This window comes from Dendrobates tinctorius, unplaced genomic scaffold (genome assembly GCF_039654945.1).
Source record: "Dendrobates tinctorius isolate UK_male_01 unplaced genomic scaffold, ASM3965494v1 ptg000138l, whole genome shotgun sequence".
In the NCBI taxonomy this organism is placed as follows: Eukaryota; Metazoa; Chordata; class Amphibia; order Anura; family Dendrobatidae; genus Dendrobates; species Dendrobates tinctorius.
Window position 1 is genome coordinate 28,668,845 of NW_027361806.1, and position 16,137 is coordinate 28,684,981.

The 16,137-nt window shown below is 50.0% G+C and overlaps 1 protein-coding gene across 4 annotated transcripts in view; it reads right to left on the reverse strand.

Annotated features, from left to right (window-relative positions):
- MCOLN2 (mucolipin TRP cation channel 2) overlaps window positions 1-15,765 on the reverse strand; it is a 42,772-nt gene extending 27,007 nt beyond the window's left edge. Inside the window, exons 1-2 of one of the 4 annotated variants that reach the window (XM_073544924.1) lie at window positions 15,603-15,765; window positions 9,896-10,000 (exon numbers count right to left, since the gene is read on the reverse strand). In XM_073544924.1, the coding sequence (XP_073401025.1) occupies window positions 9,896-10,000; window positions 15,603-15,688 (191 nt within the window). In that variant the 5' untranslated portion in view covers window positions 15,689-15,765. Of the gene's footprint in view, window positions 1-4,959; window positions 5,072-9,895; window positions 10,001-15,533 lie in introns of those variants that run through there. The other 3 variants (XM_073544925.1, XM_073544928.1, XM_073544927.1) reach the window with 3 other exon arrangements.
- Window positions 15,766-16,137: the final 372 nt, after the last annotated feature.

Genomic DNA, 16,137 nt, shown 5'->3' on the forward strand with positions numbered 1-16,137 from the left:
CACAGGATAGGATTAGATACATGGCTCAGCAGTCAGTATCACACAGGATAGGATTAGATACACGGCTCAGCAGTCAGTATCACACAGGATAGGATTAGATACATGGCTCAGCAGTCAGTATCACACAGGATAGGATTAGATACACGGCTCAGCAGTCAGTATCACACAGGATAGGATTAGATACATGGCTCAGCAGTCAGTATCACACAGGATAGGATTAGATACACGGCTCAGCAGTCAGTATCACACAGGATAGGATTAGATACATGGCTCAGAAACAGGAAGTGCCAAAGGAGAGGACATTTTCATTCCAAGAATTCCACTCATTCCATCTGCTTCCCCCCCATTTTAAACGCCTCCAGTTTCCAGTTCAACTGCTATTTGCAATGTCCATTAACAATGCTCAGGGACAGTCCTTGAAAGTAGTAGGGATCGATTTGCAATCTCCATGCTTTTCTCATGGTCAACTTTACGTAGTCTGTTCAAGGGTTGGAACTGCCAAAAAATCTGTTCATCTTTGCACCGAAAGGAAAAACCAAAAATCTTGAATGAGTTGAAAATAAAATACTATCAATACTTGGGTAATCGTTTAGTTAATTTGTGTTGCAAATCTGTAGTGTTGAATATATGATGTGAAATTTTTTATGTGCAATATAATAATTATAATTTGTTATAACTAACCACATTTGGTTACTATGCCCGGGCAACGCCGGGATCTTCAGCTAATTTTATATAATATTTTATACATAAATACACATTATATTATATTATATTATATATACACACACACACACGATTGCATGTATGACATTTCAGTTCCTAGACTTACTTAGAAACTCTTTTCAGCTGACGTATTGTGAACACATGGGTGTAACAATTGTGAATGCTTCGTTGGCTTTCCTAATCTTATGTACAAATAAAGGAATCATCCCTTTCTCTTCTCTGGTAACAGATAGGGGAAGCTGACAGTTAAGCATATTCCAACATATGTACTATTTTGCAATCTTTGTATTTTGAACGCCCATCTGTTGTTCTTCACTCTAAAGGGGGTTTTACACTAAGCGATATCGCTAGCAATATCGCTAAAACGTCACTGGTTTTGTGACGTTATAGCGATATTGCTAGCGATATCGCTATGTGTGATACTTACCAGCGACCGGCTCCCCCGCTGTCCATCGCTGATCGCGCGAGAATGTCCGGCTCCATTTCTCGTCGGGCGCTTCCTGCTGAGACTTCCTGCTGTGACGCGGAGCGACGCTGGACACGGGCGGGAGGACGTCAGGATCGCTGTGTGTGAATGGTAAGTATCGTGCGCTGCGTCGCTGCTGCATCGCTGTGAGATCTTTCTGTATGAAAGCTCACTAGCGATCATTTAGCGATGCACCAGCGATCCTGACCGGGTGGGATCGCTGGTCGGATCGCTGGTGCATCGCTAAATGTAAAAGGGCCTTAAGACTCTGTATTGGGGCAGACAGGTGACTGCTGACATCTGGTGCCACCGTCATCCTCTCTCCATGCCGGCATGATCAATAAAGAACAAATCATCTTATGGTGCTGTCACACTTAGTGATGCACCAGCGATCCCGACCAGTGATATGATGCGGTCAGGATCGCTGGTACATCGCTAAGTGGTCGCTAGTGAGCTGTCACACAGGCAGATCTCACCAGCGACATCGCAGGGGTCGGGGGTCGCTACTTACCTGTCAGACGAGGTGATCGTGACGTCCTCCCGCCCGCGACCACACGTCGCTCGTTGTCACAGCAGGAAGCCCCAGCAGGAAGCTGACGACGAGAAACGGTCCAGGACGTTCTCGTGCGATCAGTGATAACCAGCGGGGCAGCGGTCGTAGGTAAGTATCAGACACAGCGATATCGCTATAACATCGCTTAGTGTGACAGGCCCTTTACTTATTCAGGTCTGGAAGATTTCTAATTGGAAGACCCCGCGGCGGTGGCGTCTGGGCACACAACATTAATAACTTGGTCACAAAGTCTGAATATAAAAGTATGTTTTCCGTAATGTCTGACATCAGGTGAAGGAGTAAATAACCGGTCAGGAATAACAGATATTCCGGAATCTTCCATATGACACTTGGCGGCCGGACGGTCTGACATTTTTTGCCCGCAGATTCCTATCCTCTGAGCTCCCAGAGTCTTTTTTTGTAAACTGTTATGTAGACAATGGTCTGCAGGCCGAGGGTCTCCTGTGACGGAGAAAGCAGAGGCCGGACCCCATAACACACCTATAAAATGATTATCACAATCACTACGATGATTAACTATAACCTAGCACCCCACACCCCAGAGATTGTGGAAACCAACTCGATCCACCACATATAATATTAGGGGGGGGGATTTCAACTTTTCATAAAGCCAGAGCCCATTGTTAGGCTAGATAATCACGTCATGATCAGTGGGGTCCAACCTCTGGGACCCCCATGGACCCCAATCTGGAGAGCACAAGTGCTGCCGTGTAAAATACAGGAAAAATATACAGCATCTTGTACCGTGTAGCCAAGTAGATCTAAATATTGTTCTAACGGAGAGTCCTCAGTGGTTGACGCCATCTTTTCAGTTTGCCATTAAAAGGTGACACATTGCAGTTTTGAAGACTCCTCCGGTCTCTTCATCAGGCAAAGACTAATAGAAAATCTGAAGAAGTTTATACACAACACAGAAAGAAATAACAATAGATAAGACAAGTGACAGGAAGCAGAATTGTCATTATGGGAGGGGGAGAGACAGCTGTGGCCATAAATATTGGAACAGTTCATCGAGAGGACGCAGCGGAGGGGACGCAGCGGAGGGGACGCAGCTCTGCCCAAAGCGCTGCCCCCTTTTTTCTCCACAAGATAAATAGACATGCTGCGGTCTATAAAGACGCGCCGCATGTCCGGTTACGCAGGTCTGCCGCCTGCACGCATGGTAGAGATTGGATTTCATAAAGTCCCTCCACTATGCTATAACATCTGAACGCTGCGGATTGGATGCTGCTGCTGCTGTACGGAGCATCCAATCCACAAAGTTTCCTGAATGTGGAAACATCCCCTCATTGTCCGGTGATTGGGGTCTGGTTCTGTGTTGTGTGATGACCCCAGAAGGTCTGAAGAGAAAATTCCTTAATTGATGTAAAAAGACATAACTCCGTGCGGCACATTCATTCCTGCAGTGTCACAGGTTGTCGTAGGTTTATACTCCCAGACCCTCCCGTCTCTCTGAGATGAGAAGTTGCCTTTCAATACAAGTAACCTCATGTCCATGGTGCGGTGGTCGCATACAATGTGTCGCCTCAGGTAGATCTATTCTTTTTTTTCTCTTGCGTGGCGGTGAGATGAATAGATCTACCTGTGGCGAAACCTTCTTGTATGCGACCACCGCACCATGGACATGAGGTTACTTGTATTGAAAGGCAACTTCTCATCTCAGAGAGACAGGAGAGTCCGGGAGTATAAACCTACGACAACCTGTGACAGTGCAGGAATGAATGTGCCGCATGGAGTTATGCCTTTTAACATCAATTATGGAATTTTCTCTTCAGACCTTCTGGGGTCATCACAGAACCAGACCCCAATCACCGGACAATGACAGTGTCACCCTCCTTATCTATGAACTGTTCCAAAATTTATGGCCACAACTGTCTCTCCCATAACGATAGTTCTGCTTCACATCACTCGTCTTATCGATTGCATTATTTCTGCGCTGTCTTGTGCATGTGATTCTTCAGATGTTGTATAAAGGGCCTGTCACACTAAGCGATATCGCTGTGTCCGATACCTCCGACCGCTCCCCCGCTGGTTATCGCTGATCACGCGAGAACGTCCTGGGCCGTTTCTCATTGTCAGATTCCTGCTGTGACGAGGAGCGACGTGTGGACGCGGGCGGGAGGACGCAGGATCGCCGCGTCTGACAGGTAAGCAGCGACCCCCGACCCCTGCGATGTCGCTGGTGAGATCTGCCTGTGTGGCAGCTCACTAGCGACCACTTAGCGATGCACCAGCGATCCTGACCGCGTCATATCGCTGGTGCATCGCTTAGGCTAGTTTCATATTTGCACTTTTGAGAGCAGCGACAGCCTGTGCATGGCCGCCGCTAAGCCCTGCCCCCTGCCGCGCCTCCGCCGGTAGCTCTGCCTACCGGCGCATGACGCTGCATGCATCCTGCATCCCCCATCACTGGGGGCGCAGGCCGTGTGCAGTATGCGTTTGGCGGCGCATGCGTCCTTTTCACGGTGCGCCGACCAGCGCCAAACGCAACCTGCTGCAGTTTGGTTGCACTCGGCGCACTGTGAAAAGGACGCATGAGCCGCCAAACGCATACTGCACACGGCCTGCGCCCCCCAGTGATAAAGATAGGGGATGCAGGACGCATGCTGCGTCATGCGCCGGTAGGCGGAGCTACCGGCGGAGGCGTGGCAGGGGGCAGGGCTTAGCGGCGGCCGTGTGCAGGCTGTGGCTGCTCTCAAAATCGCAAATGTAAAACTAGCCTAAGTGTGACAGTACCTTTAGTCTAGCCTGATGAAGAGACCTGAGGAGTCTGGAAAGCTGCAATGTGTCACCATCTTTTCAGTTCGCCATTAAAAGTTATCAACCACTGAGGACTCTCAATTCTGAATATTTTGCCATGTAAATAAACGTTAGAAGAGCGGAACTGTATCCCACTGTCGCTGCAGACTCTCAGAACCGAGTCCCAGGGTTCAGTGGGGTCCCACCAACCTCAGCAACAATTGGAAATGGAAGACAATAGTTGCGGAACTATTCCAGACCACCAGGACGGCGCACACATTCTGTGGTGGTCTCTTCTCTAATCGTGGGAATTTTGCTCTCACTAACGCACTTGGAAGTCCCCTATAAAAACGCACCGACCAGAGCGGAGCATCAGCGCCTTCACCGGTGCCCGGGACAATGCCCGTCACCCCCTGCATGTGATCACAGGACGACCCGTGGATCCTCTGTGACTTACACATCCAGCAGCTCATCGTCTTCAGGAACAGACGAACCGTTCAATAAACGGAAATCAAACATCCTGGAGGAGCGGAGGAAAGTCCTGAACGGTCTCAGTCCCGGAGCGGAGGAAAGTCCTGAACGGTCCCAGTCCCAGAGAGGAGGAAAGTCCTGAACGGTCCCAGTCCCAGAGAGGAGGAAAGTCCTAAACGGTCCCAGTCCCAGAGAGGAGGAAAGTCCTAAACGGTCCCAGTCCCAGAGAGGAGGAAAGTCCTAAACGGTCCCAGAGAGGAGGAAAGTCCTGAACGGTCCCAGTCCCAGAGAGGAGGAAAGTCCTGAACGGTCCCAGTCCCAGAGAGGAGGAAAGTCCTGAACGGTCCCAGTCCCAGAGAGGAGGAAAGTCCTGAACGGTCCCAGTCCCAGAGAGGAGGAAAGTCCTGAACGGTCCCAGTCCCAGAGAGGAGGAAAGTCCTGAACGGTCCCAGTCCCAGAGAGGAGGAAAGTCCTGAACGGTCCCAGTCCCAGAGAGGAGGAAAGTCCTGAACGGTCCCAGTCCCAGAGAGGAGGAAAGTCCTGAACGGTCCCAGTCCCGGAGCGGAGGAAAGTCCTGAACGGTCCCAGTCCCGGAGCGGAGGAAAGTCCTGAACGGTCCCAGTCCCGGAGCGGAGGAAAGTCCTGAACGGTCCCAGTCCCGGAGCGGAGGAAAGTCCTGAACGGTCCCAGTCCCGGAGCGGAGGAAAGTCCTGAACGGTCCCAGTCCCGGAGCGGAGGAAAGTCCTGAACGGTCCCAGTCCCGGAGCGGAGGAAAGTCCTGAACGGTCCCAGTCCCGGAGCGGAGGAAAGTCCTGAACGGTCCCAGTCCCGGAGCGGAGGAAAGTCCTGAACGGTCCCAGTCCCGGAGCGGAGGAAAGTCCTGAACGGTCCCAGTCCCGGAGCGGAGGAAAGTCCTGAACGGTCCCAGTCCCGGAGCGGAGGAAAGTCCTGAACGGTCCCAGTCCCGGAGCGGAGGAAAGTCCTGAACGGTCCCAGTCCCGGAGCGGAGGAAAGTCCTGAACGGTCTCAGTCCCAGAGAGGAGGAAAGTCCTAAACGGTCCCAGTCCCAGAGAGGAGGAAAGTCCTAAACGGTCCCAGTCCCAGAGAGGAGGAAAGTCCTGAACGGTCCCAGAGAGGAGGAAAGTCCTGAATGGTCCCAGTCCCAGAGAGGAGGAAAGTCCTGAATGGTCCCAGTCCCGGAGTGGAGGAAAGTCCTGAATGGTCCCAGTCCCAGAGAGGAGGAAAGTCCTGAACGGTCCCAGAGAGGAGGAAAGTCCTGAATGGTCCCAGTCCTGGAGCGGAGGAAAGTCCTCAATGGTCCCAGTCCCGGAGGGGAGGAAAGTCCTTAGTGGTCCCAGTCCCGGAGGGGAGGAAAGTCCTTAGTGGTCCCAGTCCCGGAGCGGGGTGAATGCCCAGGATCCTGGTTCTCTCTGGCAGTGACGTGGATGATCTCTCGTGCAGAGGTGTCGGGAGCGCGCACAGCCCGGATATACCGCCGGCAGTCAGGAGGCCGCTCGTGCTCGTTGCACAATATCTCTGGAGTCCCCGGAGCGCGTGACTGAGGGGAGCAGGAGACCCCCGGCCTGCGCTACAGCGGCGCTGGTGACGAGTCCTGCTGCTGCTTCCCCTTTATAACGCGCTGAGGTTTTACCAAGAACTTCTCTTCCTCCCTCAGGCGCCGCCGCCTCTCTGCCCCCGGGAGGACCGAGGCTCAGAACGACGAGAAGAGAAAACACAGAAAAATCAGATTCTCCACATTCTGCATTCAGCCACGAGACCCGGGGGAGAGAGCGGACACGGAGCGGACACGGAGCGCGGACACGGAGCGCGGACACACGGAGCGGACACGGAGCGGACACACGGAGCGGACACGGCGCGGGCAGCGGACACACGGAGCGGACACGGCGCGGGCAGCGGACACACGGAGCGGACACGGCGCGGGCAGCGGACACACGGAGCGGACACCGGTGCAGCCGCCATAGCTGAGGTGACGGGAATCAGGATAGTGACTCTACTAGTGTGTGGCAAGTCAGCAGCCCGGCCGCCACCTGGAGACCCCCACTATGTGTCAGGCACCCCGCCATATCCCCCAATCTCAGGCTGAGAGCAGACGGACTTTTAGGCTATGTGCACACGGTGCGGATTCTGCTGCGTTGTACAGTACCTTTATTTCCTATGGAAATAAAAAAAAAAAAAAAAAGCTGTGCACAGGCTGCGGATTTTTTTCCACGGTTTACAATCCGCAGCATGTCAATTGTTTGGTGCAGAAACGCTGCAGTTTTACACCTCACCCATTATGAAGTGTAAAACCGCAGCACTTTGTCCTGTGGATTTATCTGCGGTTTTCTCTATAAAATCCACAGTGACAAAAAACTGTGTGCGCACATAGCCTTAGGCCATGTGCACACGATGCAGATTCGCAGCGGATCCGCAGCGGATTTTACCGCGCAGAAACGTTGCATATCCGCATTGTGATGTACAGTAGCCTTAAAATCAATGAAAAAGAAAACCGCTGTTCAGACGCTGCAGATTTTTCCGCGTGGTTTTCCTGCGGTACAAAATCTGCAGCATGTTACTTCTTTTGTGCGGTTTTCCACCTCCCCAGTCTTCAAATCCACAGGGGGAAAACCGCACAAAAAAAAATGGAAGAAATCCGCAGGGAAAAAAAGTCTGTCTGCACTCAGCCTTAGCCCTGCGGATTTCTTCCATTTTTCAAGCGGTTTTTGTGCGGTTTTCCCCCTGCGGATTTGAAGACTGGGGAGGTGGAAAACCGCACAAAAGAAGTAACATGCTGCAGATTTTGTACCGCAGGAAAACCACGCGGAAAAATCTGCAGCGTCTGCACAGCGGTTTTTTTTTCCCCCATTGATTTTAAGGCTACTGTACATCACAATGCGGATATGCAACGTTTCTGTGCGGTAAAATCCACTGCGGATCCGCTGCAAATCTGCATCGTGTGCACACGGCCTCAATTCCCAGCAGCATTTCCTCAGTCTCTTCCTGTCACGTTCCCGTGACTTTGGGGGAAGCGGGGGGCACAGGACCCCACAGTGACAAGTTCTGCATTTGTTAGTATCATGAGATAATGAATCAGGAGCCATCGCCAGATCCACCAGATCCCTCATCTGCTCCCCCCACAGTCAGCACAACATGACCGAGGGTTTGTATCAGGTTGTGGCAGGGGTGGACCTAGGCTTTCTGGCACCGGGGGTGAGAATTTGGTTCTGCGCCCCCCAGCACACATGCGATCTGCATACTTGGTCATGTACCCACGAGCTGCTCTTCCTATTGCGCTCAATGTTCAGTGAAAAACTAAAAGAAGCGGAAGAGAAGCTCAATGTCACAGGACCACAAGTATGAAAACCGCATATGAGTGAAGTGTCCGTGTGATGCCACTGGAACCTGCAGAGCTGAGTCCTGACATTGCGCTTCTGAATTCTCACAACGAATGCACTGCACACTTAGAATTCTCCCTTGCCGATGTACAGTCATGTCAGCACAAGTATGTGATTTATATACTTCTGGCCACATTCCGACTAGACGTGCCCGGCCTCGCTCTGTTCATTTTCATGGAGTGAGGCCACACACGTCTAGTCAGCATGTGACCGCATGTATGTAAATTACCGGCGCGAGAGAATCCTGACAGCGTTCAGTGAGCACTGTGAGAATTCAGACGTCTGCAGTCACATAGAATGACTGCAGACTCAGCATAAGCCTGGACAACCCCTGTAATGCTCCTAACAAATAAAAACATGAGAATTAGTCAGTGTCACAAATAACATTTACCTCCAGGAACCTTATAGATGACGTCGTCTCTGGAGTCGTTCTCCTTTTCTTCTCCACATCTCGTCTCTGCAGACGTCCATCTTCTCCGGTCTTCTGCAGAACATCCCCACACGATCCCCTTAAAGTGTCATTATAATGCTCCTAAATCAAAATGTCCGCAATAAAATGTCGCCTCACACAATTCCCCTCCCTCCTCATACTGTCTCCTCCAACATCACACCTGTTCACCATACTGTCTCCTCATATTTACCCCCTCACTCCCCATACTGTCTGCACCCATCCCCCATACTGTTTCCTCATACATACTCTTCATTGTGTCCTAAGATCCCCCCACAAACATTAATCCCCCCCACACATAAAGTGCCCCCATCCATTAAATAACCCCCCATCCCCATTCTAAATCCCCTCCACACAAAGTGCCCCCCATCCATTAAATAACCCCCCCATCCCCACGCCAATTCCCCTTAATTCTCGGTGGTTCTTCAGCTCCAGAGTGGAGCACTGACTTACCACTAGTGTCCTGGGCGCCGGCGAGTGACGTCAGCAGCATGATCACATGACCTGATCATGCTGCTGACGTCGCTCTGACCCAGCGGTCAGAGCTTCAATTGTACTGGCGTCTGTATAGACGCCAGTACAATTGCTCCCTGGGGGCAGCAGAATGCAGCCGCTGGGGGGAGACAGTGCGGACCGCCACATTAGGTGGCCCGACTGCGCCCCCCTGCTGGCTGCGCCCGGGGCACATGCCTCTGCCGCCCCCCCCTCCTCGATACGCCTCTAGGTTTTGGTGTCACATTTAGGTGTAGTAAAAATGGAAACCTTGCGATTTCCCACAACAGCCACTGCGGATTATATAGATTCTACCTTCCTGTTTAAGGAAATCCACATTTACATTTGCCACAATCTTTTGTGACACCATCTATTGTGATTAGTGGATCCTGTGTTATCAGTCATTGTACAGGATGGGGAGGAGGTGAGCTGTGATATCACCTACTGTAAGTGGTGGATTCAGTGTTATCAGCTGTATATAGAGGTGTTATCAGTCATTGCAGTCCTGCCTCTGATAAAAAATAAAATCTGAAAATTCCAAACTACATTAAAAAAAATAACAAAAAAAACGCATGCAACATAAAAACCTGATGTAAACTTCCTTCCCTTCATGAGTCTTCCTCCTCCAACTCCTGGCCCCTCTACTCGCTCCTCCCCCACCAGGGACTGTGCAGGGATGTAGAATTGTAGTACTAATAATGATTAACAAAAATCATATGGGTTAATTTGATATTTTAATAGATTGATCCTTGGTGGACTTGGTGCTACAGCGAATGTTTATTATTTTTAGATTTGTGTCTTGAGATAAGGAGCTGGCTGTATGGCACAGCTGGCACCCATCACATATGTAGTGTACAGTGACACATGACATCCACTGAAGGTGAAAGGTTTAAAAGTTTTCCAGAACTATTTGACTTTTTTTTTTTTACTATGTATCTGTGAAACAACAGGAAGGTTGTTGCCAACTACCTGCCCAGCAGAGATCTCCACCGACAGAGGCCACAGGTGGCTCCTGCCGGCGATTCTGCGGACATCATGCCAACAGAGCAGCAGCTTCTTTTGTGCTCAGTTGTCGGGGCCCAACTGCTGATGTCACGCTGATTGGCAGCTGGCTGCCTGTTCCCCAGCTGTAGAAGCTGGCTGTCAATCAGCGTGACATCGGCTGTCAGGACAGAAGAGAAAGAGCAGCTCTGCGGACAACAAGCAGCAGAATCTGATCCTGTCCGCTTCAGAGCAGCGCTGACAAGCCATATAACAAAGAGCCTGTCAGCGCTGCAATCCTCTCCTAGGAGACCGGCCACAGATGAGTCCTCCGCAATGGAGTGAAAAAAAAAAAAAATCTATTGTTCAGAACACAGAGGATTTTAATAAATTGCAAAGGTGCTTCCTGAGATACATTTTTTTTTATTTACAAACACTGCCATCTTGCCCACTGAAGAGGAGAACAATCGCACACGTCAGCAGGGTGGAGGGAAGCCATGGACATCAAGCTACAACAATATATAAAAAAAACAAAACAAAAACTGTAAATCTACTGAGACGTTGGATCTTTGTTTCCCAAGAAACGATAAATGTCATCACAGGTTCAGCAGCTGCTTGTCCCAAGTGCGTCCTGACGGCCTACCTTACAGGCCTATGGCTGATCGAAGAGATCTATTCATTATTAGGACTATTGAAAGCAGATTATGGAGAAGTAATTGGCACCGCAGAAACATGTCCCGGTCCCACTCATGAAAAGCCGCGGTCAGCGATGCCGTCCGGTCTATTCTGGGCCATGAATCATTGGGCCTGTCATTGGCTGGTGACTGCCTGGACTCCCTGGTTTGTGTGGGTGAATTCATGGGCTCAATGGCGCCTCTATCCCTGCTGCCTCCTGGAATATGGCTTCTCTCCAACCCGCTCACCTCAAAGTACAGAAACCTGCCGAGCTCCAATGGAGACGTCTACAGAGGAGCCTTGTATCAGGGTCCCAGCCATTTATATCCTGCTCAGAACCCGGGAAACCGAGTGTATGAACACTAACAACTCCAATAAGAAACCTAATCCAAGCACAGTCCCGGAGTCTTATTTTAAGGGACGGTGTGACCAGTGCTGTTGGATTGGACTAGCAGATAGTGACTTTATGGGGCAGTAATATTCTCTGTGCATCAATAGCTTTACTACTTCACCGTCTCTGCTTGCTATCAAAGAGTGGAAATACAAGTTTCGAACACCTTTATAAAAAAAAAAAAAAAAATATGAAATCTTTCTCAGAGATTGGAATTTGTAACAATTGTTTCCAGTTTATCCTAAAATCTGCGCTAAATACATCCACTGCACAAGTGTGTTTATTGATCTGTTTGCTACAATGTATCAGTGGAGGTTAAGGGTATGTGCGCACGTTGCGGATTCTATTGCAGATTTTTCAGCGCGGGTTCTGCAGAATCTGCAAGTAAAATGACCTGCGGATTTAGTGCAGATTTCCTGTGGATGTTCTGATGATTTTGTGCGGATTTCTCCTGCATTTTTACACCTGCGGATCCCTATAATGGAAGAGGTGTAAAAACGCTGCGGATTCCGCACAAAGAATTGACATGCTGCGGAAAATAAACTGCACGGAATTTTCCATGGCATGTGCACAGCAGATTTGGTTTTCACTAGGTTTACATGGTACTGTACACCGCATGGAAAACTTCTACGGATCCGCAGGGCCAAATCCACAACGTGTGCACAGACCCAAAATCCTGTCCGGTTGCTCAGAGGATTGCTACAAATACATCCAGTCTGCGATATAGACAACCTAGAAACCATACGTAAACCGTGCAGGGAAGAGAAGAAGCCGGTCTGTCCGGATGATTTCATTTGCATCTTATTATTTATTTACAAATAAGCAAAATAATTGGATAAAATGGATGGAGCTCAAATCAGCTAAAAGATGTACATAAGTATCCAGTCATTAGATTCATTCTGCCCAAACCATGAGCTCCACCAATCAGAGCCGGGCTGTGCGATTGCAGTCCTGAATATTTTGCTCGGAGTTGATGTTTCAGAGAAAACAGTATAAAGAGATGTCCGGCGACCATAGGGAGAGATCGGACTAGTCCAGCTGGCTTCTCTCCACAGCATGCTAGTTGATTGTCGGGTCTCTGTCATACATGGGAACAGGGCGGGAAGATGCCGGACTAGTACGTCTCTGCGGTTCTCGCCCAGATATTCACACTGCAGCGTTTCAGTGGTAGACACAAGTGGCTGCAATCACAGTCCGGCACTGAGTCATGGTTCGGGCACCATGAATCTAACGAAAGGCTCAATGCAATCTTATGTTGTTATTTTAAGAAATCATTTAAGGCTTTTTTTTTTTTTTTTTTAAAGCCCTTACATGCTCATGCAATGAGCGGCTCCGGAGGCAACTACTCCACTCCCGAGTGCCGGTGTCAGTGCCGGGTAGTAACATGCGAGACTCGGCCATGTTTCATGCATGAGCGATCCCGGCCATAGTCAGATAATCACCCGGAAGATCACCCTGCCGTATTTTGACATTACACTTCAAGGAGTTGCATTGCCCCAAATTTAAAACACATCGTAAATGGTAGAGGGGGCGATTTATACAGGTGGGCAGGCGCTGATCGGCTGCAGCCTTCTCAGGTGGTTTCTTGCTTGGATTGAATGTGAAGGCAGCCAAAGCCAGGAGAGTGGCCGGGACATAGTGCGGGTACGGAGGAGCGTCACCAGCCAGCAGAGGCGGATCCCTCGTCCCACCACCATCCTTGGCCCATTTACAATGTGTTTTAAAGTGGTGGCCAACCCCTTGTAATGATTCGCAGTAAGTTCCCCGTGTGACCATTACAGAAATTCCAGCCTTGTTTTTTTGGTCACAGGTAGTAAGTTCACTTGACTTTGCCTCTATACATTCAGAATGTCGTATACAAGTTTTTGGTTTTTTTTGAACAGCAAGTTCCACAAATATTTCAGTGCAATTTGTCAGCATGGTGGCTCAGTGGTTAGCACACCGGCTCAGTGGTTAGCACTACTGCTTTGCAGCAATAGGTTTAAATCCCACCAAGGACGACATCTGCAAGTAGTTTGTATGTTCTCCCCGTGTTTGGGTGGGTTTCTTCCGGTTTCCTCTCACACTCCAAAGACTGATAGGGAATGCATATTGTGAGTAAAATCAATAATTTCTGTCACACCATCATTGTCTCAGTCTAAGGCCGTGTTCAGACTGCTGTATTGAAAAAGGAATCGGTCGCATCGGCCGATTGCTGGGTGTTCATGTGCATTACGGACAGGCGCCGGTGCTGCCTGCTCTTTTAAAAGGGACCACATTATTGAACGGCGCGATTGTTTCCACGCAGGACCTCGGCTCATGTGCAGAATCGTGGAACACTGGCTCTAAGGGTCCGTGGCGTCCACTGGTCGATGTACACTTGTCTGTAAGAGCCTTATGGTAAAGAAGCCTCGCCATGTCTGGAGACTGCACCTTTCCTCTTCGGGGGCACGTGTCTATTCTGGGGGGGTTACGTGGACCAGCTTTTCCCCCTTTATTGTATTTGCCATTTATAGACTTGTAGGTTAATCCTGTAGCGTTGTGAATGTCTCTTTTGAATAAGTGTAGCTATTTGTAATCTTTCCACATATCTGAGATCCTCAGGGCCACTTATCTGCCTGTGGCCCTTCTTTGTACAGGGTGCCCAGAAGTGAACTGCATATTCCAGGATATTTGTTTTGTGTTTTGCTTTTGATATTCCAGATGAGGCCACACTGATGTTTTGTGCTCCGGCCCAGGAGCCTGCGACTCCTGCCACGACAATATCCTGCTGGCTGTACATGCAGCTGCCTGACATTGTGCTGCTGCTCGAGGATCTTCACATGCACCAGATCCAGCGCTACGTGCGATTCTCGGGGTGATACTCCCCGAATCCTGCAGGACATCAGGGCTACATGCAAAATATACATTTATCAACATTTCTGCCTGCAGATCCTCCATGCGTCTTTATGGCGGAGTTCAGAATCACAGCGCTGCACACAGAATGGCGATAAGGTTCTACACGTCAGAGAATTGGAAGGCTCTGTGCACACTGTGACCTTTGGAAAGTTTCTACACGTGATTCCCATAAACTATTACATTAGTCGTCGATGCTGCATCCCGGCCATGTGGGGGAAGGGTCGGAGCTCCTTGGGGCTGGTGTGAATGGCGACCTGCGGCCATTTAGTAGTTTCCTTACACAGGCCGACCGCACGCCCATGTGCACAGAACGATCAGTAAGGCGGTGTGCACACTCAGTTCTCCGAGCGCGGAGTGGAAACTCTCCAAATACTCATCAAAAACGGAGTTTCTGCTACGAAAGCTCAGTGAAAAGGCTCAGTGTGCACGTAGCCCAACGGGTCCTAGCAAACTGCAAAGAAAACCTTCCCAATTATTTCTATGGGAAATCCACTTTGCTGTTCATATGAGGAGTTTTTTGAGATTTTTTCTTTTATTCTGCTCCAGGTTTTGAAATACATTTTCTGAAAAAAGAAAAGCGCGGCGGATCCTGAAGGAAACGACAAGCAACAAAACGCTGCAGGAAAAGAAAAGCAAACTCATTTCAGACGCAGATTCTGCTGATAAAACCGCTCATTGTGGCCGGACCCCTCGGATCTCCGTGTGCACAACCCAGGGCTCGGCTGCAGCCAAAAGCGCACAGGTACCACGAATCGCCAGCGAGGTCACCTGCACGGAACCGCCACGGAATTAACGAGAACCAAGCGTGCAAACCGGACAAGTCCCCGGGTGGTCTCAGCCCATGGCCATGCAAACGATGGGGGACGCTCCCCACTCAGTCATGGCCCAGGGGATTAGCTTCTACACAGGCAGATGTGGGGGCGTCCCTTTAGGATATTCTAGGAGCGAGTCTTTTACTACCTAACCAGAAACTGTAGATTTGCAAAGTTCAGAGCACCGAGGCTCCTTTTTTAGGCAGGTATGAGTCTCAGTGCTCGGAAGGTAGCAAATATTTTTCTAATTAGCCAATAAATGGGATCCCTCCTACAGTATAGTAATGGGATCCCTCCTACAGTATAGTAATGGGATCCCTCCTACAGTATAGTAATGGGATCCCTCCTACAGTATAGTAATGGGATCCCTCCTACAGTATAGTAATGGGATCCCTCTTATTTTTGGACACATTTGTATGGAGTTTTCTGGCCACCACGGTACCACAATAGTATTTGTCACACCTCGCCTTTACATCGGGTGATTGTTACCTGAGCAGTTCCCTCCCACGTTTCCCCAGCACAGGTGATAGGACACAACAGTCCATGGGGGTCACTCACCCACAAGGGTCCGCTCCCACACACTTCAGGGAGATATCCATGGAGCAGCAGGAAAAGGAAGAGGCTGCAGGGACAGAGCCCTCCATCTGGGGGGCGGCCAATGAAGGAAACACCTTTAACTATTGCAGGAGAGAAGCCTTCACAGATGGTGGGAGGTTCTGCCAGGATTTGGGAGTGGAGGGGGATGGGACCAAATCTATGGCCAGGATAGAAAGGAGCCAGGACCCGCAGAGCATCGCAGCTATGATAGAAAGGTGTCAGGACCCGCAGAGCATCGCAGCTATGATAGAAAGGTGTCAGGACCCGCAGAGCATCGCAGCTATGATAGAAAGGTGTCAGGACCCGCAGAGCATCGCAGCTATGATAGAAAGGTGTCAGGACCCGCAGAGCATCGCAGCTATGATAGAAAGGTGTCAGGACCCGCAGAGCATCGCAGCTATGATAGAAAGGTGTCAGGACCCGCAGAGCATCGCAGCTATGATAGAAAGGTGTCAGGACCCGCAGAGCATCGCAGCTATGATAGAAAGGTGTCAGG